At 37.5% G+C, this 25,290-nt stretch overlaps 1 protein-coding gene across 1 annotated transcript in view; it reads right to left on the bottom strand.

Moving 5' to 3' along the window:
- Window positions 1–24,829, bottom strand: part of LOC311615772 (uncharacterized protein C1orf87) — a gene marked incomplete at its 5' end in the record, with an annotated part of 76,413 nt that extends 51,584 nt beyond the window's left edge. Inside the window, 2 exons of the mRNA XM_084871213.1 lie at window positions 10,140–10,356; window positions 24,723–24,829. Coding sequence (XP_084727339.1) covers window positions 10,140–10,356; window positions 24,723–24,829 — 324 coding nt within the window. The remainder of the gene's footprint in view (window positions 1–10,139; window positions 10,357–24,722) is intronic.
- Between the last annotated feature and the right edge of the window lie 461 nt (window positions 24,830–25,290).

The raw sequence follows: 25,290 nt of genomic DNA, 5'->3' as shown, positions 1-25,290 counted from the left end.
AGTTTTAAAAAAACAAAGACAAATAAATGGTATTTAGTTTCAGAAGGGGAGCGGGGAAGAGAAAGAGGAAAGAAGAGAGAATATGACTGAGCCAACCAATTCCTTCCAATATATTCCTAGTTTCAACTGACTTAAATCTTGGAGTCTTTGTGTCATTGAGTCCCCAAAGAAAAAAGTTTGCCTCAACATCAATTTCAGCATTATTTAATTAATAAGTGTTGGACAAATATATTAATTATTAGATACATTTCATTTGTGTAAGAAAGAAGGTGTCTGCACAAAGTAAAATTAGGTGGAACTTAAGGTATTTATAGGCAAATTAGGGTTCTTATTAGAGAAGGGGTATCCTTAGGCTCTTGTAATTAGAAGATTCAGAAAGGGTAGCAAAGGCAATTGTGAGCATTGTCAGGAATGGACTAGAAGAGATTAAAAGCCCAGACTATTACATCCCAAGAACAATGTTTTTAAAGTTTACAATAGAATAAATGATGGAACGAGGGCTAATGATAACATCGCATTCCCTCTTGCCATGGAGTATGTGTATTAATCATGCTTTCCTCCCTGTGTTTTATAAGAGTTTGATATTTTAGAGGGCCTGGCTGGAAGATACTGTCCCTTCCAGTCCTAAATAATTCCTAGAGATAGTGAACAGCTCCCTGCTACCACGCTATTCATATGAAAACCAGCCAGATCTTGGTTCATATCCCCATCCACCTCCTTTATCTAACCCTCACACACAGAGCCGATATTTCCCCTGCCTGGAATCAACCAAGGTCTAGATACCAGATAATTGGAGACCTATACCCAAAGTCCCCTGGGTTATTTAAATTATCCAGTTCTACTCTGTTAATCCTGCCTTGCCTTTCTCAAGGAAATCCCAATAAAGGCCATGGCCTGTGCTTTCTCTTCACTTCTCCTACCTCCTGACTGACCTTGTTTCTTTGTTGTTTCCCTGTGTGGCCTTGAGTGGTGTGGTATGCCCCTTTTCCTGGAAAACATAATAAACTCTTCTTTCAAAGGCAGTTGTCTTTATATCTGTCACTTTGCCATATCTGATGAAAATAAACTCCCAGGTACAAATCAGGGTGCATGATTATTGTTAATATCAGGCAATTGGAAGGAGACATTATCAGAAGCATTCACTGAAAACTGAATAGCCATACTCAGTTGGTTGTCATGTTGAATAATGACCTATTAGTATAGATAGCAACCTATGATTCTTGATGCTTTATCGTCGTAAAACATCCTATATAATAAAAGGCTAATATGGTAGAACTACCATTTCTATGATGCACACTGACCACCAGGGGGCAAATGGTCAACCCAGGAGCTTCCCCCTTGTGGTCAGTGCACTCCCATAGCGGGAGCATCCTTCAGTCAGAAGCCCTGAGCTGGGTTTATGCCTGGGGAGCGCAGCACGGCAGTGGGAGCCTCTCCCACCTCCACAGCAATGCTAAGGATGTCCAGCTTCTGGCTTAGTCCCACCCCTCCTCCCCCCAGGGGGACTGGGTCTAAGCCAGCAGTTGGACATCCCCCAAGGACTCCTAGACTGTGAGAGGGTGCAGACCAGGCTGAGGGACTCCCAAGTACACGAATCTTTTGCACAGAGCCTCTAGTTTTAAAGAGAAATTAAGAGGCTCTCTAGAGTGGGTGGAGTGAGCAGAAGTAGCAGAGAGTTCTAGAATAGTCATAAAAGTAAAACATTTATTGGCCACATACTCTGTACAGGCATCATATAGGTATTTTTCTTAATTCATTCAATTTAATCCCTACAACAATCCTATAAGGTAGATGCTATATATAGCACCCTTTTATACTTGGAAAGCTGAGGCTTGCAGAAATTAAGTAACTTTATTCCTTCATTAAAGAAATATTTATGGCTTGCCTAGTCTGGGCTAGGCACTCTGATAGGCTCTACAGTAAACAAAGTAGACCTGGTCCTTTTCTCGAAGAGCTGACAGAGTGTGAGAGACACAGAAAGCAAAACATGGCATGAGGGCCACTATCAAAACAGTCCATGAGCCACCTAACCTGGACCTGATGGTCCAAGTCTGAAAACAATGATATTTAAGTCCAGGCTTGGAAGCTGAGTTAAATATGGATTTGAGCAATCTGAACCATGAGGGAGGAGGAGAAGAGAAGGAAGAGTATGGGAAAAGGAAAAGAAACATTGAAAATCTTATTTGTTCACACAGAGAGATGGGTGCTTTCAGAGCATAGTTGAAATCAGAATTGTCCAAAGTTTCTTCTCTAGCAAATTGTGCAGATAAGATTTGAACCCTGATTTATAGACTAGAATGAGAAAGATTCCACATTCAGTACATAGAGTAGTTTCATTCTATAAGATATTTAGTTAGGTATTTTAGACATATTGTTCAAACAGTAGGTGTCTTTGAAAATTACTTGTAATATAAAATACTTCCATTTACAAGCACATATATTTTTTTCTGTCTCTGAGAATTTGATATACTTCTATATTACAGTGTTCCGAAGAAGTACTTATTAACACTTCATTATGCTAATGAGGTCAAGGTGTTCTTTAGCTTCTTTTGTCCTCATTTAAATACCAAACTTTATTGAGAATCTTTATTTTCACCACTATAGAGTCAGATGAACAAGGCAGGTATAATTTTTGCCCTCAAAGTTTTTTGACCTAGACATCACTGACTAAATTTTATGCCCTCCTCTATGAAAGGGGAAAATATGTTTTTCTTCCAGGAGTGGTATGAAGAATGTGTTATAATGCATTTAAAATATTTTGTAAATTCTAAAGCTACATTATGTTTTTATTTGTTATTTTCTATATCTCCCTCCAATAAACTGTAAACTCTGTGTGGGCCAAGACTATGTCTTGATGATTCCTAGCATTAAGAACAGCACCAAATTGGAAGAACAAACAGAGAAATAGTGCCAGAATGTTGATGACCTTATGCACACCAAGTGCACAAGGGGTTTCAGATTTGTTCCTTTACTAATGTAAATCATCCTGGTTATAGTTTTTTAAAAGCAAAGAATGTCCCCAAAGTGTCAATGAAAATAAAAGGGGAAATTTTCATCAAGAATCACCATGTTGCCCAGCTAGTGTGGCTCAGAGATTGAGTATTGACTTATGAACAAGGAGGTCATGGTTCAATTCCTGGTCAGGGCACATGCCAGGATGTGGCTTGAACCCCAATAGGTGAAGTGCAAGAGGTAGCTGATGATTGATTCTTTCATAATTGATGTTTCTTCTTCTTCTTCTTCTTCTTCTTCTTCTTCTTCTTCTTCTTCTTCTTCTTCTTCTTCTTCTCTCTCTCTCTCTCTCTCTCTCTCTCTCTCTCTCTCTCTCTCTCTCTCTCTCTCTCTCCTTTCCTCCCTCTCTGAAATCATTGAATATATATATATATATATATATATATATATATATATATATCACTATGTTTCTGACTTTAGGAATTGACAGACTGCCTATAAAATCTCTGATGCTATAAGATATTTAGTTAGGTATTTTAGACATATTTAGCTATAGGTTTCTCTAATTTGGTCCTATTTGAATCACAAAATACTGCATGGGGATGATGCCATGGCCAAAATAACTCCTGAGCAATGCTGGTTTTATGATGTTTCCATAAAAGAATTGATAGAAATGAAGCACAGAAATTTAACACAAAGTTATTGATAGTAACTTTTTTGGGGGTGTTGGAACTTGCAAGAGTTGGAAATGTAAACAACTTTTCTTAAAAGATTGGTTATAAATAAAACTATTTTAAAATAGTTATATTGTAGAAGTCATGTCAATTTGCAGAGACATCAAATGCATATTTTAGAAGTTCTATTGCTTTTACAATAATATTATTCCATGGTATACATATACAGTTTGTTTATCCATTCATTTGTTGGTGAATAGTTGGGTTTCTTTCCCCATTCTAGTTACTATGACTAATGCTACTATGGACATGGATGTACAAATACCTCCTTGAAACCTTTCATTCAATTCTTTTGACTCTATATACAGAAGTGGTATGATATAGTAGTTCTATTTTTAGTATATGAGAAACCACCATACTGTTCTCTACAATACCTATAACCATTTTGCATCCCTACCAACAGATTTTATTCATACCTTCACTAACTTTCCTTATTTCTAGTTTTTCTTTTTCTTTTTGAAGGCAACTATTTTAATAGGCGTAAGATGGTATCTCATTGTAATTTTAATTTACATTTTCCTAATGAATAATTATGTTCAATATCTTTTTATGAGCAATTGGCCATTTATTTAACTTCTTTGGAGAAATGTCTATTTAAGTCCTTTGCTCATTTTAAAACTCTGTTTTCTTGTTGAGCTTTAGGAGTTCTCCATATATTCTAGATATTAATCTCTTATTGAATATATGATTTCCTTCCATTCTGTGGTCTGACTTTTTATACTGTTGGTAGTGTGTTTTGATGTACATTTAAAAATTTTTATAAACTCCAATTTGTCAATTTTGTGTTTTGGTTCCTATGCCTTTGTAGTCATATCTAAGAAATCTTTGACAGACCCAATGTAAAGATTTTTTGCCTTGCTCAGCCAACATGGCTTAGTGGTTTAACAAGGAGGTCATGGTTTGATTCCTGGTCAGGGCACATTCCTGGATTATGGGCTCAATCCCCAGTGTGGGACATGCAGGAGGCAGCAGATCAATAATTCTCCTTCATCATTGATGTTTCTCTCTTTCTTCCTTCCTCTCTTCCTTCCTCTCTTCCTTCCTCTCTTTCTTTCTTCCTTCCTTCCTTTCTTTCTTTCTTTCTTTCTTTCTTTCTTTCTTTCTTTCTTTCTTTCTTTCTTTCTTTCTTTCTTTCTTTCTTTCTTTCTTTCTTTCTTTCTCTTTCTCTCTCCCTTCCTCTCTGAAATCAATAGAACAATAGAAATATATTTTTTTAAAAAGAGATTTTTCCTTATTTTTCTACAGAAAGTTTTATAGTTTAAAATCTTAGATTTAAGTCATGGATCCATTTTGAGTTGATTTTTGTTCATGGTGTTAGCTAAGAGTCTAACTACATATTTTTACATGTTGCTGTTCAGTTTTACCAGTACCATTTGCTGAAAAGACCATCTTTTCCTCTTTGAACCATCTTGGTATTCTAGTGAAAAATTATTTGGCCATTTATGTGAAGTTTTAATTTTGGACTCTCTATTCTGTTTCATTGGTCTATATATCTATCTTTATGCCAATGCCATACTGTTTTGGTTATTGTACTTTTATAGTTAGTTTTGAAATAATGAAGTGTAAGTTCTCCAGCTTTGTTGTTCTTTTTCAGGATTGTTTAGAATCTTCAGAGACGCCTGAGGTTCTATCTGAATTTTAGGGTGACTTTTGATATTTCTGCAAACAGGTTATTGGGATTTTTGATATAGATTAATGATGTTAACTTTTTCTGTATAAGATACATGCCTATCCATTGTTCAAATCTACTCTTGTGTCTTTTAAGAATGTTTTATTTTTTTCAAAAAAGTTTAGACATTTTTTGTTAATCTTATGTCTAGGCATTTGATTTATTTAGTTAATTTAATTGTTTAGTTATTTGTTATTGTAAATGGTGTCTTGAATTTTATCTTTTAACTTGTTTTTTTCTATATATATGAAGTCTATTGATTTGTATATATTGATGTGATAACTCTGTTTTGCAAATTCTCTTAATGTTTTAGTTGTTTCTTCACTAGTTGATTTGAGAGTTTATGTGTATAATCTTATAATCTAAAACCAGTTTTTCCTATTCTTTTCTAATTATGCTTTTAGTTGCTTTATATTGTTTAATTATATTGATGAATACCTCCAACATAATATTAAGAACCAGTGGGAAAAAAAATACATACATTTACTTCTTCCAGGCTCTGATGTGAAAGCCTCTAGCATTTCTTACATAGAGAGAGAATTTTGGAAATAACAATGAACAAGATAAAATCTTATTCTCAGGTGACTTATAGACTCATTGAAGAAGAGAGATAAAGAAACAACTTATTTTAATAGTATGATGACATCTGCTATAGGGTTATGCACTGATTGAGACCAATAAGAAAAACGCAGAGCAGACCTGAACCAAATTTTCAATCTGGAGCCAAGCCTGGGAATGTCCAAGTGAAATAAATTAATGCTGTGTTAGCTTATATCTGCTGATGTAAGCATAACTTACTATAAACCACTGAGTGAGTGTTGCAGTAATTTCTTACACAGAAGTATTATCATAGCTGACCAATACAGAGAGGGAAAAGGAAAGCCAATTTGATGATAATTAAAGTCTGAGGTACAATAGTGGTCTGACTATGATGATGTCAGAGGAAACATAAGGAAGAGGGCAATTTTTGAGAGACATAAAGGAGGTAGAATTTAAAGGGCACAGTGACTAGTTGGATATCAGAGTTATGGAGAGAGAATCGTAAAGCATGCCCAGGTTTCTTGCTTGTGCAACTTGGAGAACTGGGAGACCATTTTGTGAGACAGACCACAAGATGAAGAGCAGGACTGGAGATTTTGCTTTGAACATATTGAATCTGAGCCACCAATGCATAGCCAAGTGAAACTGTCCTTAATATCTGTCTATTCATTTCTTAAAGGAAATAACATTCTGTGCCTCTATCTCCCTCACAGGGCTATTGTTTTTGTTGTTGTTGTTGTTTTCTCACAGTGCTATTGAGCAAAATAAGCAATATAAAACACGCAAAAGGGGTTTAAAAGAAACACCACCAATCAGCCATGAAAATTATCAAAATGAAAGCACTAACACTTTCATTTTCATGCTGCCAGATATAAAAAGCACACTCTTAATTTTTTTTTTTGAAACTGTGCTATTGAGTTTGTTGCTAGTCACACATTCTTTTTTATTTTCTGAGAGAAGGCAGAACTGATTTTTCTGAGAAATAATGCAAACAACATATATATTTTCAAAAACACATAAGGAGAAGAATTTGGAGACAAAAAGATCCTAGGGTTGGTGGTTAGAAGGGGCAGGCTCTTCACTTGTGAGACTTTGAACTAAACATGAAGCTCTCTGGGCCTCTCCTTCTTCATTTGTGAAATGAAGGTTTGTACTGGTTGATTTCTAAGATATCTAACTGTTCTCACACACATGAAATAGTGGATTTACTTAACATTTTCTGCTTTACTTACTTCCTATTAATGATATGATACCCATCAAACTTTACTTTAGAAAAGTTTCTTACTTGCCCCATCCTCACCCATGTTAGCTTAAGTCTTTATCAGTAAATCCTCTTTTGAAGCAAATTCAGTCCAGATTGTCTGTTAGATACCACACAGGAAAGCTTATTTTCATTGATGTGTGAGGGATGAGGATCTAGAATGAGTTCTGATTGGTTTGTTTTTTTCACTGAGGCATGATTCCATTTACCACTTTTCAAGGTGGTAATGAGGGTCTCTGTACCAAGCAACTGTGGCAGCCATCTGGCAGGCCAGCTCCACACACTTGGCAGACAGAACCAATTAGGCCCACACCTCCCACGAGGCCTTGCTGTGTCTGGTGGTTGAGTGTTAGCCCTACTGAGCCTCCCACGAGAAACCTCATTGAGTTTTTTGTGTGGGGGAGAGACACGTCATCTCCCTCTGTCGTTCCAGTGCTAGCAAAGAGTCAGGTTATGGAGGCTCATGAACAGCTTACCCAGCGAACATGCTGCCCATTATAATGACTAACACAGAGTCTGTTCTAGGAATGGGCAGCTCAGTGTGCCAGCGGGCATATTAAGAAATAAGTTTCTATTTGTAAGAGAAAACCTAGAAATTATTTACATGCCAAAAATAAGGAATTAGTTAAATGAGCCATGATATATTCCTATAAACTTTATAGTATAAAGGAATAAATACAGTTTGATGATTAAGGACCTAGAACCTGGCTTCAACTGGGCTCTTCCTCTTCTCAGTCTTATAATCTGGACAAAGCTCTTCAACTCTTGTTTCTCAGTTCCTTCACCCGTGAAGGTAATAAGTGTTCCTACCTCATTGGGTGCTTGAGAGTAGTTAAGTTAATCTATGTAAAGAGCTTAGAATAGCTCCTGGCACAGAGTAAATGTTATTTAAGTGTCCTGAGTGTGACTCATAGAGCCATTAAAGAGGATGCTTAAGGTGAATTTTGTGAAGTTGGGACAGAATTCTTATTATGCAGTGAGTCAAGCAGGATAACAGAGTATATGCATCATGTTTCTTATTTTATATCTATGCATGGAGGACAGAAGAGAAAGCTATATATTACTGTTTTTTCTTTTCAATTGAGTTTTGTCTTCTTCTCAATTGTATTCTCCTTGCATTTTCTAAAATTATATACATGAGTATATAATATTTTATAATTAGGAAGATCAATATTAAGAAGGTAAAAGAAAATCTGGGTAAACATCTTATCTGGATGTTTATAACGTTAATATTTCTGCGTCTCAGTTTTATCATCTATATACCATAGTGGCAGAAATAACCTCACAGGTTAATTCCAAGGAGCAAATAATAAAATTTACCTGAAAGTGACCAGGCAATAATGAAGTGTTTTATAACTATAATATTCTTACCAAAGTCATCCTTGGGGAGCAACAAAAACAAATATATTAATGCCAGAGTCAAAATTAGGTGAAACATCAGAGGTCTTTAGACATTTATAATAGATTAGTTTACCTCTGCAGATGTATTATGTTCTGCTCCAACCAAGTCCTAAATTCAAGGACTCATTATGAGAAAGCCAAATGAACACATAAGCTGGGGAACAGGAAGCCAGGGTTCCAGCACAGGCTGTGCCACTGACATTTTGGGCAAGTCAATTTATTTCTGGACCCCACTGTTCAAGTAGATCTTTCAGAGTATGATCTGAGGTCCATTGTTGGGCTGTTAACTACTCCAAATTGCATTTTTTTCAGAGTTCTTATGAACAAAAGTCACAAATTCATAGGCTTTTATTTTCTCATATAACTGAAAATTGCTTGTATCTGAGAGATTTAGTAGGAGCTATTAAAATTAGAAACTAAAAATAGTTATATTAGAGTGTACTGCAGACTTTCAGTATTCTACTAAAATATCTGGCTATCACTTAATGCTTGGCAGTACTGCAAAACTCCTACTCTACGTATCTGTTTAATTGCTGTTTCAACAATTTTTGGAAATGGCACTTTTGTTATCAATGAATTGTTAGTTTTATCTTGATTTGGATCCAGTTTGCAATTGCTGCTATTCTTATTTTTTAATTACAAAATACTAATCATTTAGATTCCTCATTATCATGTTAGTTTGTTGTAGATGATTTGGCTGATTCTGAACAAGAGTGCAGTGATATAGATTTCTATCCAGATAATTTTGAGCTGATAATTTTTTTATGTCTAGATATGGTTGCACTGGATTTTGAAAGTAAGTGATCTTTCCCTGGAATGTAAAGAAGACAGACCACCCTACCTCCAACCTACCCCAGATTTACATATATAGTGATAATTATCATTATACTAAAGGCCTGTTGCATGAAAATTCATGTACTTGGGGGGTGGGAGGAGTGTCCCTTAGCCCAGCCTGCATCCTCTTACAGTCTGGGACACCTTGAGGGATGTCCACCTGCCAGCTTAGGCCTGCTCCCTGGGGATTGGGCCTAAGATAGCAGCCAGGCATCCCTCTGACAGCCCAGAGCCCTTGGGGGATGTCTGACTAATGGCTTAGGCCCACATCCCTTCAGAACCGTTAGTCGGACATTCTTAGCACTGCCACAGAGGCAGGAGAGGCTCCCACCACCACTGCTGTTCTGGCCAGCCATGAGCCGGCTTCTGGCTAAGCAGAGCTGCCCATGTGGAAGCTCACTGACCACCAGGGGGTAGCTCCTGTATTGAGAGTCTGCCCCCTGGTGGTGAGTGCATGCCATGGCAACCAGTCTTTCCTAGTGGTTCCAATAGGGTCAATTTGCATATTACCCTTTTATTATTCAAGGATGTCCATCATTGAATGAGTTATAGCCAGAGTAGGTTGACCAACTCAATTTGTGGTCAACAGAGATGCAATAATCTAAAATTCATTTTCAGATTTAAAAAATTCATTCTAAGTCTATCTTATGCAAAATACATCAATTACCATTTGTATGAATATATTCCTCTATTCTAACTGAATTTTCCTAGCCCATTACCATGAACAGCTCAGGTATTTGTCACTCACTTTGCCATCCAGAAGTCTGCGACCGAGTGCTCCCATTAGGAGTTTCTGATTGTCCTTGGGGGGCTTGTTCTCTTGCATTTCTTCTGGGCCATAACTGACTTGATGATCAGTGAGATTACTAGGAGCTGGGGGGTCTCTGTTCATCTGCCTTGCATTATCAGTCACAGATTTCTGGAACACTCTTTGAGTGTTTGCCTTCAAGTTCTCCTTCTCCTCGCTGTGAAGAAAGGTTTTGCACTTTGTTACTCACAGGGTGGATTTGCATGTGCTAGGCTGGCATGAGAAAACAGAAGGTGTTTGTTGGTGTGAACAGTAGTGACCCAGCTTTGGGGAACATGGAAGTAAATGTTGGTTATTTGTCTAGGGATCATTTACCATGGAGAGGCCATGTAACTATTTCCTTAGGCTTTGTTTCCCCTCCCCTCTTCCTCATACTCATAAAGATCATCTGTCCATGTGCTCCAAAGATCTTATTGTAAGTAATGACAGTGTCAAAATGAACCCTATAGATAATCACATATCTTGCTTACAAGCCTGAAAGGTATTTTTGCTGTTTGTAACTAGATAAAGAAGGAAGTCTAGGCAGTTCATCAGCTCCAGGTCTGCTCCGTGTCTTCCCTCAACTCTCATCTTGAAGCTTCTTTTCTTTTCATTAGTCCTCCATTTAAATTTAATGTTACTTAGGCAGGGATGGGGAACTTCTGGCCCGAGGGCTGTATAAGGCCCACAAAGATGTTTGGTCTGGCCTTGCCAGGACATTAGGGGTGAGTTAATTAAATGTTTGACCAAATATAACAGGCTAATATTTAAGTTAATAATTTCGTATGGTCTTCAAATGATGTTATAAATATCCAACTTGCCCTTGGCAGAAAAATGTTCTCCACCCCTGAATAGAGAAAAGCAAAGCAAAATAAAAACCCAATAGGAATGATTCATGAAAATGCAAATAATAAACAAAAATTTAAAAGTATTCAACCTTGTTTCATTATTAAAGACTTACAAGTCAAAACAATTGCAAGGTACCATTTTAAATATAGAAAACTTAAAAAAAAAAGTGAATGGCAACACCAAAAGATCTAAGTAATTGAGTGGGTAATCTGACAAAATGTATTAAAGAGCCAGAAAATTGAAACTCTTTAGCTTATTAAATAAAAATTTTATAATTGTGAATTATGAAAAAAAAAGTAGAGTAGAAAAATTAAAAACTCTAAATATTTAGTTATAAGTGGATATGTTGAATATTTAATTTTATGTCTATATGATAAAATGTATAGAGCTATTAAAATAATTAGGAATAATTTCAATGACACAAAAAAGTCCAGTTTACAAATAAGTAGAAAATATAATTATCTCAACTATGTACAAAGTATGTCTGTAATATATGTGTTTATGTGTGAGAACATAGTATATCTAGAAGGATAAAGGCCAAAGTAAACAGTAAGTATCTCTGGGTAGTAAAACTCAGAAGATTCCATTACACTCTACTACATTATAAAAATATTATATTACATTATATCTCATAAAAATATTCTTAATTTTCTACATGAGAAAATATTATTTTATAATTGGGAAAATAAATTTAAAAATAGGTATGTCTAGAAGGGATTCTATAAATTCAAGATGTTATTATTAACATAGTAGAAAGGATCTATTTTAAAGCATGTTATACTCTCTGATCACAAAACAGTCACCCCAGTATTTGTTTATTTAGTAAAACCAATCCATAGGCAATGATTTAGATGTTTTTTTTTTTTTGTTTGTTTTTTTTATAGTAATCTTCTTGGTTGTGGCAGCATGGGAAGGAAAGAAGGCCTAGGAAAGAACTCTGAGAAACTCTTACATTTATAGAGGGAAGAGGAGCCCTAAACAGCAATTTAGAATAAATTTTCAGTAAGGTAGAGGTGGACCAAAAGTGTGAGTTCTTAGCAGCAAAGTGAAGAAGATGTTTCCAGAGAGAGGGCATAGTGAACAGTGTTAGGTACTCCTGAGAAAGGTAAGCACTGAAAGGTGTCCATTGATATTATACCAGGAATCTTGGCAAAAGAACTTCAGTGAGATAATGGGGGTGGATACTAGACTGAAGTGGGCTGTGAAAAGAGCCAACTGAATTAGAGAAAAGGAGAGCATATCATTGATAAAATAAGATGATCCCTGACAAAGTGAAATGGGGTGTCACTGAGAGAACAGAGGTGAAAATGAAATCTCAAAGTTGGGTAATAGGGATCTAGGTGAGGGTGCAGGGAAATTTATTGTACATTTAGTGCCAGGATATTGATAAAATTGCTGACAGCTTGAATTTTCTTTTGATATACATGGTGTGGCTACCTGTTGGCTCTCAAGGGGGAAGTGCTAGGATAGGAAGTCTGATTAAGGGTAGATGGCTTGAAATAGCTGCTATGAAGAGTGGAAGACAGCAGATAAGTTGGCGGGGCAAAAGTTAGTGGCCATGAAGGCTGCAGATCATGACTTTGTGGCATCAGCCTGAGAGGGTGAATGCTCTCCTCCAGGATTGCCCCAGTAGTCCTTGTGGAGATGCAAAGAACACAGTGGGGCACATTCAGGGCTGGGGCCTTGACAGACAGGTACAGTCATATAACAACAGAACAAGATGGGAATATAGAAGAAAGATGTAATGAGAGAAGATATGTAGTATAAGGTCCCTGACCTTAAGGAACTTAATTTCACTTGGTTGTCTAAAAATAACAAAATAATCAAATTAACAGTTGGTATAACTTGATTCTATATGTTATATAGATAGTTCCTAGCTAGAGGTTACCTTTTGGAGAGATGTAGAGCCCAGAAGGGAATTTCAGGGGGGCTTCTAGGATATTGGTACTATTTTGTTTTTTGATCTGGATGGTTGTTGCATGGGTGTATCATGTTTGTGAGAATTCAGTGAGTATACTTATGATGTGCACATCTATGTCTATGCATATAGATATAAGTATTTAAAGAAATGGACATAAATTTCATATAAATAACATGAAACATATCTCATTAACTTATAGATGAATGTCAAGTGAATGTTTTAAAGAATTAGTGATATTTGAAATTCATAAGAGGAATAACTGAAAAAAATTAGACACATACCACATAGTTTCACTTATTTGTGGGATCTAAGAAAAACACGCAAGACAAAAACAAACTCATATATACAAAGAATTAACTGGTGGTTATGGGAGGGAAAGGGACTTTAGGGGAGGCTGAAAGGGAAAGGAAATGAGGGGACCAATTATATGGTGATGGATGGTAACTAGAAATACAGTGGTGAACACTGTAGTGTATACAGATATCAAATTATAATCTTGTACAATTGAAATGTATGTAATCTTGTACCCTAATTTTACCACAAAAAAAACTTAATGAATAATAGCTATGGTTTGCAATGGTTGCAAAAATAATGTTACAGAGCATTTAACCCATGACAGTCACACTAGCCACTTACATACACTAATTTATTTAGTCTTCAGATCAACCCTACGGATAGGTGCTCATATATGTCTTATTTTAGGATGAAGGTATTAAGTGTCAGAAAGTTTTTTTGGTTTGTTCAATTCTACATGGCTTTTCAGTAGTGAAGCCAGAATGTAAACCTCAGTCTACCTGGTGGCACCTAAATTCCTACTGCCCATAGAAAAGTCAGGAGAGACTGCATGGAAGTTTGGGATTATATGAGGGGCAGAAAGTAGAGGAGGAGGCAATGAAAGCAGGTAGTGCAGGATTTACAGGCGAGACTGGGCACAGTGGTAGAGAGTTATTTTTTCCAGATGAAATAAAGGGATCAATTATCTTTGCTTTAATCACCTTCAAAATGTTTTTATGGGTAGTCTCAGGACAGACTAGCCTGAGAAATGTGAAATATATCTGCCTGTCTGTTTAAACAACCACAGTAGATATAAAAACCAAAAATAACCTGTTAATCTGTTTGTTTGTTTTTAAAAATACAAATATATAGCAGTTTAAAATTATTATGAAAACGACTTCCCAGCTGAGAAATGGTGAGTGTCTATTGTTAGCACAAATATCTAGTCAACACGCATCGATTATTATGCTGTCCACAAACTCACAGTTCTTTCTTCTAAGTTTGTGTGCTATCTACCTGTGGTACTTAAACTAAAAATCTGCCATTTCAATAGAATAAAAAAAAAATGCCATCAGTACTCTCTTGGAAGCAAGACACAGCTTGCTTCTTCACATGTACTTCTGACTTCAGCTGCTGCTCGCTGGGACACAGTGAAGAGTTTTGTGTCCTCTGGGAACTACAGTAATTAGGGGAGATTATTATATTACTGAATGATAAATAAATGTGGAGAAAACTATCTAATTGTTCCCTCTCTCACACTGGGCTCTTCCTGCAAACCAGCCTTTTGGTGCCACCCTCTGCTACCGCTCAGAGTTAGAAAGGAACATTGCAAAGGTGGCTAGAAGCATCCTTTTCCTGAAGAACATCAAATCTCAAATGTAGAACTTGAGGGACTCAGCAAAAAGGTCACCAGATGCCATCTTAAAGGTCTGCCAGTCTTGGAAGGCACTCAATGCCACTGATTTCCAACTGTGTGCTATCTAACAGGCCCAAACCCTCTGGAGAAGGCGGCCCAGAGTATGCCAAGGCAGTGACTGGGGATCTAATTTCAGCAAATGAAAGCATGTTCTTATTTGGAAGTAATAACAGATAATCAACACAAGCAGACTTTTCCCTTTTAAAAAAGACAACAACAAAATAAAAAATAAAATGAGACTTGGGAGGGAGTGCAACTGAAAATCTCACCGAACTCCATGGGGAAGCTGTAATATGAAGCCTCTGCTAATGTAGCACATGTTATTGTGAGGGGGGTTTTCTTCTGCTGCTTCTTCTTTTGTAATTCCCTAAGCCATAGTGTGTATTATTATCATAGAAATTTATTCGGCAGCAAGAATTTTAAAAGACTTTAACTGCCAACCCTATGCCCGAATCATTTATTTCTTCCTTATTGTATAATTATACAAGCTAACATTTCAAAAAGCTTCTGTGTCAGCTATCACATATGAATTTGCATAATGCTTTTCATGCTGTACTAATAATCCTGAAAAGTAGGTATTATTATCACCATTGTACAGATGAGAAGACAGATGCTCAGAGAGATTAACTGCCCAAGGTCACCTTGCTCGTCAGCACAGGTCCAGGACTCAGGCTCAGACTCCAGACCAAATGCTCCTTCCTCTACATTACTGTCAAGTCTACACCTATAGTTTACAACTTCTGTTTTAAGCAACTAGATTTTGCTTCTCTTTAAAAATATCAGTTAAATACCATATATAAAGACATCTAGTTCATCTTCCCACCTAGTCCTAAAGTCCCTCTACAGAATGCTGAAGTGGCTGTCATTCAGCTTTGATTTTTAACCTTCCCGGGGACAAGGAATTCAATGCATTTTCAAAGTTATTCCCCAAATATCCATTTCTTTCTTTATAATATTGAGTCAAATTCTTACATCAATGAAAATAACCAAAATGTATTTTAAATGGCATTTGCACTACAGTATTTCACAGAATAAAAATAATTTCTCAAATTAAGGTCATATTGTAATATGATGACTTAGTAACCAAATCAATCAGCAGTTGTCCTTTGGTATGATCTACTTTCAATGATATCCCAACAGCCCTTTTCTTCTGCAATCTTCTTTCTTCACTTACACCATTAGCCATGTTTACACTATGGACATTTCTTCTATCTGACCGGTCTTTGAGCTACTCATTACTACCTACTCAGTCGAGGTAGTAGTGGGCATCTAATCCACTCATTGTCTTCAGACTATGTTGTCTTAAAATTTATAAAAGTAGGTGATAACTTAAAAAATGAAGTATATAAAAAGAGATATGGGACCATAGAGGAGTTTCCAACCCAATCTACTTAAATGGGATGAAAATGGAATTAAGCTATAAAATAGCAGTTGAAGGAGAAAATAAGATGTGGAAAAACATTCCAAATGGGGTGAAGGGCTTGTTCTTGAAGGAAATGACAGTGATTCATGACCATTGAACGTCAGGTACCTGAGATGGGCCATAATCATGCAGTATGCTGGATGATAAAACAGATATGTGGACCACTCTGATATTATTAAATTGGAATTAAATAAGACAAGAAAATCTTTCTTCTTGGAAAACATCCCATGATGATGTGATGTGCACTAAAGTTTGAGAAATAAAAGCATAGAGAATGAAAAAGGAAGTGTTTTTTCCCCATAATTGTGCACAGTTTACCCATAATTTCAGGCAGTGTAGTACTGATTTTGGATCCTAGCCTGATTCTGTGTGACTGATTTTGTGTGACTTCTGGCAAATTAGTTATCATTTCTGATTTTCAGTCTTTCATCTGTGTTATAAGAAAAATAATATTTATCAAGGTAAGATGTATAAAATATTTAGCATTGAGCCTGGTGCTCAGGCAGCCCTTGACATGGCAATTTTAGGTTAATTATCAGTTAAAGTGCTGTCTCCTTTATCCAAACCTTCACCTCACCCAGGTACAGAGAAGATGCTCTTTCCTTTGGATCCCCCAAACTTTCTTACTGATAGATAAAACTAGCATCCAAAAGATCAAAGTTCTATAGTACACAGGAACTGAGGAAAATCTATTTAACTAGATTAAAAAAAATAGAGATTTAATCTAATCTGTCTAATAACAATAATTACCAGTTCTAGGAATCACCCACTTTAAAAAAACAAAGCAGAGTAGTTAAGATTTAAAATCCTCAGAATCCTTCATTTTATAGAAAACAACAACAGAGCATCACCACAATGTACACAGGTGGATGATACCCAGGAGCTTTGCAGACTGTGCTGCTTTTAAATCTTTCAGCCAGCCTTTACCGGCTTGAAATTTAATGTCCTTTGCACTTGCACTCTCCCCTATTTTGCAATTCTAAGCAAAATAATTGTGCAACTGTTGGTCCTCTTCACCAATTATCTCAGTGCTTTAAGGTACAGTTTCTGAGCCAGGTCTTCTGTCCATATTATGAAAGGAGGCAGCACCAACAGCTTTTCTCGCTCCCTGCCACCTTCTGGATACATACACGTGGTCTATGGAATGGGGAACAATAATTTTTGTATGTTATTTTCTTGAATGAGTATGAAATAAATCAAGGGTATGAAAAGAGATCATGGGTTTAAAAAGAGGGATGAATAGATAGAATTTTTAGGACAGTGAGACTATTCTGCATGACACATAATGATGGACACCTGTCATTATACATTTGTCCAAACCCATAGAATGGACAACAAAAGAGCAAAGCATAACGTAAGGTAACTTATAGATTTTAGGTGATTAAGTTATATAAGTCTAGTTTCATCAATTTTAACAAATGTACCATTCTGGTGGGAGATGTTGTTAATGGGGGAGGTTATGCATATGTTAGGAGAGTCATATATGTGGTATCTCTATAGCTTACCCTTAAATTTAGTTGTAAATGTAAAGTTGCTCTAAAGAAATCATCCCTCCCTAGCAAGTTTGGCTCTGTGGATAGAGTGTCAGCCTGTGAACTGAAGGGTCCCAGATTTGATTCTGGTCAAGAGCATATGCCAGGGTTGTGGGCTCAATCCCCAGTAGGGGGCATGCAGGAGACAGCTGATCAATGATTCTCATCAATGATGTTTTTTCTCTCTCTCCCTTCCTCTCTGAAATCAACAACAAAAATTTTTTTAAAAAATAATTTGTGTCATCCACTGCTCTCAATTCTATAAAGAACATTCCATTCTCCATAGAACAAACGCAGCGTTCCTATGATGGCCCACATGACCTGCTACCTGATTTCATTTCCTACTCCTCTTCCCTTGTTCATTCTGCTCCACCAACATTGGCTTCCTTGCTCCTCCTCAAACACACCAAGAGGCTTTCTTTCGTCAGTTTCCTCAGGCCAGAATGCTCTTTTCTCAGATGTTTGCATGTTTACTCTCTGTGTAGACTTATGAGGCATGAGGATGGTGGTGGGCACAACCTGGACTTCACGGGCAGGAGAGCAGCAGCTACATCAGTGCCCTGATCTTTGGGCACTGTGCTCCCAGAAAGAGACATTGTACCACTTTTTATAGAGAAAGATGAGGCAGCTGTGTGAAAAAAATATCTGCTTGCATTCCAGGTGTTTGACTTGGATGCTGTTTGTAGTAGTTGCTAGGCACACCAGATGTCTAACATCTGAAGAACTTCGAGCCTATAGAAAGTTGCAGTCTTGAAAATAACGTGTGTTCTGTTAACTATTGCTTCACTTGTAGTGTTCTATATTTCAGTTAGTTCCAAACTGTTTTTTAGATATTTTTCTTACTGATATATGTTAGTTTACATATCAGTATTGAGAGAGTCATGTTAATATTTACATTTATGGCTATAAATTAAATTTATTTTGCCTTTAACTTATGTCAATTTATGTCTCATGCATTGTAATGTGATGCAATTGAGTTCATATTAATTAGTACTAAATCTTCCTTTTTTCCTATAAAATATTCTTTTGAAAATTTCTACTAATGGGTCTTACCTTAAAACCTGTCTGATGTTTGTATGGCTACGCCATATTTTATAGAACATTGGAATCTAGTGAGCCATGCCCAATGGGATAAAGTTGGGCCAGGCTTAGCCAGATCACTGGTAGCTAACCATGGATGATTTTCATTGGATAGTTCTAGCTCTTTTCTCCAGGCAGTCTCAGTTCAAATGTCACTTATGCAGAGAGGCCTTCTGGGAATACCTTTGAGATTTGAAATACCTTTATGATCCTCCTTTATGTTTGTTCATTGCACTATCCTCACATGAATGGTCATTGTCTATATGTTTCTTGTGTGTTTCTCATCACTAGAACTTTAGGTACATTGCTGTATCCTCAAAGCTTGGAACTCAGTAAGTGCTCAGTTACTGTCTATGGAAAGAATGTCTATGGTATTCCATATAAGCATTAATTTTTATAGCTGTTAATGTTAACATTTTAAAAAAGTACAAGAAAGTAAAAAATAATGTATTAATATGAAGGGTTTTGAGGGGCTAAAATGATAAGATATGGGCTCTAGGAGAGTCACATGGGAAAATATGAGGACTTTATATATTTCTTGGTTATAAATATTAAATACATTATTACAAATATTTGCTACTTTTTCCAATAAAATATTGCAGTCAGCTTCCCTTGTGCTTAACAATGCTGTACCAACAGCAATGTAACTATGGAATAAAGTGCTTTGGGTCATTGATTCTTGGCACTGGAAGTAACTATAGAGGCCAATTTTATTCACTGGAAATATCTCTACTCACAGGAGTTTCTTGAAATGAACCCAACTCCTCTTTTAGTTAACAACTCAATCCCCAGATTCTATAAATGTTCTCTTAAGCCACATTTCACACACTGGATCATCTATAATGCCACACCTTTAGTGTCCACTCCTTTAGTGTGCCAGAGAACCTCCTAGAAAGTGACATCCAGAATGAAGCACACTACCCCTCAGGTGACAAGTCCCATTCTGAATACGGTGAGCCTCCCACACTATCTATCTGGATCCATTCCGCTCATGATGAGCTCAAACACAGGTGTAAAGGGGAAACTCAATTTTATCCTCTACTTTCTATTGCTATAACACACCACAGGTCACCAAATACGTAAGATTTTCCCAACAGTGAACAATTCTCCCACACCAGCTAGGTGCTCTACAATTAAATTAAGTTTTGACACCATCTACATGGAGTTATTGCAAATCCCAGAGGTTAAGGGCTCAGTCCTGTAAGACTGCTCTGCCTCCTTTAGATGTCAATCCCAAGCCCAGGTTGTTACCTGTATTTCTGACAGATGGGCTATAAGTCAGGGTTCCCCTAGCCCCCTCTTCCAGTTTGATTAATTCCCCAGACTGGCTCCACCAGCTCAAGAAAACTATTTACCCTTTAGGTCATTGGTTTATTTTAGAAGAATATAACTCAGGAACAGTCAGGTGGGAGAGATGCACAAAGTGTGTGGGGAGGGGCATGGAACTCCCATTGCCTCTTCAGGCCTACTATCCTCCCAGCACATAGCATTCCGCATCCCAGAGGCTCTCTGAACCTTATTCTTTTGTTATTGTTTTTAAGTTAAGGCTTTATCTCATAGTTGTGATCAATCATTAACTCAGTCTCCAGCCCATCTCTTCTTCTGTGGATTGGATGGGGGAGTGCTGACAGTTCCAAGCTTTTAATCATGGTCTAGTCTTTCTGGTGACCAGCCTGAAGCTCTCTAGGAACCCATTGAGAGTATCCTCATTAAAGCAAAAGACATTCCATTACCCAGGAAAATTTCAAGGGATTTAGGAACTCTGCATAAGGAAACAGGGTTAAAGATCAAATATTAGAACAACAACAACAAAAAATGTTCCTAGTACTGATGTCTCTTAGAAAATTGCAAGGATTTTAGGAGTTTTATGCCAGGACCTGGGAGCAGAAATCAATATATGTTTTTCTAGTATTTCAAATCATGTAAAACCCAAGTATTTTATATATAATCATTTACACGTATCCTTAACTAAAGACAATATATCTTTGCATATATCTCTGTTGATTTCCTCTCGTTTTAGCTCACTTTCCTGCCAAGGTGTCCAAGCATTCCATTACCTATGTGTTTACTAACTGTGTATTAAAGAATGTTGAGAGATCTGGAAAAGAAAGATCCTTATTGGGCACCTTCAGAGGGAGCATGGAACTACCAATGCTTTGATTTCAGATTTTAGCCTCCAGAACTGTGAGACAATAAATTTCTGTTGGTCTAAGCCACTCAGTTTGTGGTACTATGATATAGCAGCCCTACCAAATTATACTGATTAACTAGTATATATTTAAGATAACTTTCAGATGTAACATACTATTTAATCTTCTCCACATATCCTATAGGAAATCTGAACTAAATGTGGTTAAACAGAAAGACTTCTGTTTTTCCATCCATTAATCATTTGTGATTTTTCTTTTAAATTCAGATTCTCCTTTTAGAGTCTTCTTTCTTTTTTTTTTTTTTACTTATGCTTCTTATGTAGGTTTTTTACTAATACTAGTAGGCTCAACTGATTAAATCCAAAGAAAACACCTTCTTGGACCCCCTACTAAAAGGTGTAGATGTAGTAGTATGACTAAATGCTTTGAGGACAGATTGTGGGACATGCATGAAATGATAGCAGTGAGTCTGACTTTACATCAACAATAAGAAGGCTTTTGAGATTTATTTATTTATTTATTTATTTATTTATTTATTTAAATGGAAAAATTCTTAAAATATGTTATTGATTTTTTTACAGAGAGGAAGAGAGAGGGATAGAGAGTTAGAAACATCAATGAGAGAGAATCATCGATCAGCTGCCTCCTGCACACCCCCTACTGAGGATGTGCCCGCAACCAAGGTACATACATGCCCTTGACCGGAATCGAACCTGGGACCTTTCAGTCCGTAGGCCGACGCTCTATCCACTGAGCCAAACCAGTTTTGGCGAGAATTATTTACTTTTGAACAAAACTGGAATACCTTAGCAAAGCCTTGTCTTAAGTCAATCAAGCAACAGTAATATCAAGCCCATAGAAAACAAAAATAACGGCCTTAATATAAAAAACAGTTGTCATAGAAAAAACTGAACCATGTCTTTTATTTTACAACTAGTAGCCCAGTGCACAAATCAACGTGCTAGTAGCTCTCTGCTGCCCTCCTGTAGCTCTCCACCTGCTACCCCACCAATCTGTAGCCCCTCCTACCCCCCCATAGCTTGCTGCCCTGCTCCCTCCTTGAGTTCTCCACCACCCGCCCACTTGTAGTTCCCTTGCCTGCACCTTGGGCTGGCCCTGGGCAGCTGGGCAGCTGACATCTGAGGCTGGCCTGTACCTTGGGCTGGCCCTGGGCAGCCGACATCTGAGGCGTGATCTGTGATCTGGTTGTTACTCGGTCAGTTGTTACGCCTCATGGTATAATGGCTAATTAGCATATTCCCCTCTCATTATATAGGATTAATATAGCTGATTTAATGTACTCCTTTATTTCCTGGATTCTGAGTTTAAAGAATAAACAAGAAAGCCCTGGACAGTAAGCTCAGTGGTTAGATCATTAGCCCAGGCACCACAGGGTCCTGAGTTTGATTCTGGTCAGGGTCATGTGCCTGGGTTGCAAGTTCATTCTCCACTCCAGGTCAGGCGAGTGCGGGAGACAACCAGTTCCTGTGTCTCTCTCACATTGGCTTCTCTCTCTCTCTCTCTCTCTCTCTCTCTCTCTCTCTCTCTCTCTCTTTTGTTCTCGCTTTTGCTCTCTCTTTCTCTACCCCTCCTCTCTCTCCCTCTCTCCCTTCCACTCTTTCTGAAAAGCAATGGAAAAAATATCCTCAGGTGAGGATTAATAAAAATAAAACAACAAACAGGAAAAATAAAAGGCACCTTCTTATAAGACAAAGGGAATTATTTAAAAAGATAAGTATCCTTCCCCTATCACCCATTTAGGAACATATTAGACTCCTGGAAAACAAGAAGGGGTTGGGATAAAAGAAACTAAACTAACAACTTAGAGAGGAGAGGAATTAGTAGAGCAGTAATGTTGCTTTCTGGGTAGCAGAACTCAGCAGAGAGTGCAAACTGATCCTATTTACTTTTCTTTACAATAACTGGCATTTGATAGGAGATCTTACAATAATCATAGTGTCTCAGGTTTCCTCACCTACAAACAAAGTTAGTGTGCCTCCTAGGCATAGAGTACAAAAAGGATGGAAACATTTCATAGAAAGAGATTTGTATCCATGGAAAAATTTGCTTCAATAATAATAGCAGAACAATTTATAAGCATATTGAATATACTGTTAGGTCATGGAAAGATGTTTTGCATATTTTTCACATTGGCTCCTCACAACAACCCTACTAGAAAGATGTGTTTTTCCTCCACAATCTGAAGCTGAGATATTAACTTTTTCAATGTCCAAAGGTCAGGAAGGCAAAGAGCCAAGATTCACTCTCATCTCTAAGCTCTGAAGGGATCCCAACTAATGTGCCGCAAAACCCTCTTCCAGTGCTATGGCAAACATTACTGATCATAGCACTTTCTTTGGAACCTCTTGGGGCTGACAATATGATGGAGGCAAGGTAAAACCAGTTTGCACTTCTGAAGCCTATACTCCATAGCAGTGGTCCTGATGGTCCCTTCTGAAGCCTATACTCCATAGCAGTGGTCTTGATGGTTCCTTCTAAAGCTTACTAAGGCCCGGTGCACAAAATTCATGCATGGGGCAGGGAGTGTGTGTCCCTCAGCCTAGCCTGTACTCTCTCCAATCTGGGACTGCTCGAGGGATGTCCAATTGCTTCTGCCTGCCATCTTGACACCCCCTAACGGTTAGGCTAACCACTCCCCTGCCAGCCTAATTGACCCTAACTGCCCGCCCCTGCTGGCCTGGTAACCACCCTCCCTTGCCAGTCTGGTCTCCCCTGACTGCCTTCCCCTGCCAGCCGGGTTGACCCAACTGCTCACTCTTGCTGGCCTGGTCCCTCCAACTGCCCTCCACTGTCAGCCATCTTGTGGTGGCCATCTTGTGTCAACATGGGTGTGGCCATCTTTGACCACATGGGGGCAGCCATCTTGTGTGTTGGAGTGATGGTCAATTTGCATATTACTCTCTTATTAGATAGGAGGATACCACATAACAGTGGTCCTGATGGTCGCTACTGAAGCCTATACTCTATAGCAGAGGATCTGAGACTTGCTTCTAAAACCTACACCCCATAACAGGAGTCCATCTTCAGAGACTCTGATTATTTAAATCTTGGATTGGACCCCAAATATTTATTTTAAGGGACACTCTTCTGATGATAGCCAGATTTTGTAGCCATTGCTTTCTGCACCAGATATTTTTTCTGTTTGTTTGTTTGGTCTGTTGGGTTCTGAAATAGAGAAAAGGACTGTGGAAATCATCTTAGGAAGGAAAGGCAAGGATTGACTAGATACTGTTTATGAAATGACTATAAGATGAAAGGCAGGTCTAATACCTTCTTCTGACCACAACTCTGGAAGGAAGAGCTGGTCACACTGTTCTGTGCCACACGTGTAGTTAATTTTAGAGATATAGGAGTGTGCTCCCTTAAACATGGCTGTGGTGACCTTGGAAGGAAAGAAAGACCTCTTAGTTATGCTCTGAGAAGCCCCTGCTTGGAGTATCAGATAAGAAGAAGAAGCGAAAATTTTACAATTTATAATTTATTTTTAATTCTACTCCTTTAATTCATAGCAAATTGACTAATGACTTTCTCTCTTACCACCCCCCCACCCCAAATTACTACATGTGGTAGATTATAAACTTGATGAAGAGAAGCAGCAATACTCCATTAATATTTATAAATGTCTCACTGCTTCTATTTCCCATCTATTTGGAAAATCAGCCCAAGTAATTAAGGAATATGGGGAATTATAAAGATGAAAAATATCAGGAAAACAGTGCTCATAGAAGTTTTCAATGCTATTTTACTTCTACTGTTACTGCTTAATGGCTTCATTTTCCATGAATGGCATTGTTAAAATGTAAATTTCTAGATTAAAAACACACCTAAATTTTATTATGATCTAGGCAAAACAGATATTTTTCAAACAATAAACTTACATCGTCGGCTTCTCCACAAGGTACCGAAAGTGTTTACTTCCGATGATTTTCACCACAGTCTCAGGCATTGCATCTGATGCACGGGGGGTCTTCCACACAGAAGACATGATTCTTCTCAAAACCCCTCAAACCCCTGGGGGTGGAAAATAAGTAAGTCTCTCCTCTTGACTTTCCAGTCGGCAACTACAACATCCTTGCCAATAATAACAATGAAAATGGTGGATTAAGTGCTTTAAATATATTGTCTCACTTAACACTCCCAAGGAAGACAGGTGTAAAATACTCTTAATTACTATTTTCATTGTCGTTTTGCAGTTAAGGGAACAGGCATAATATAGTTATTGTAACTAACTCAATATCACATAGATAGTCATTAACAGAGTTGGGACTGCCACCTAAAAGGTCTGCACAATTGGTCTGCTGAGCCATTTGGTGACTCTACCTTCCTTCCTGATACCACCAGATAGCATTCTTGTGAGGTTAGAGTGGTAACCAGGACCTTAGTGGGACATATGATCTCATAACCAGCTATGATGATGTTTCCCCTTTTATAAACTTGGATAATTCC

The sequence above is a fragment of the Pipistrellus hanaki genome (genome assembly GCF_964339955.1).
Source record: "Pipistrellus hanaki genome assembly, chromosome: 2".
Classification (NCBI taxonomy): Eukaryota; Metazoa; Chordata; class Mammalia; order Chiroptera; family Vespertilionidae; genus Pipistrellus; species Pipistrellus hanaki.
The sequence above is the reverse complement of the archived record's forward strand: the minus strand, read 5'-3'. Positions and strand labels throughout refer to the sequence as shown.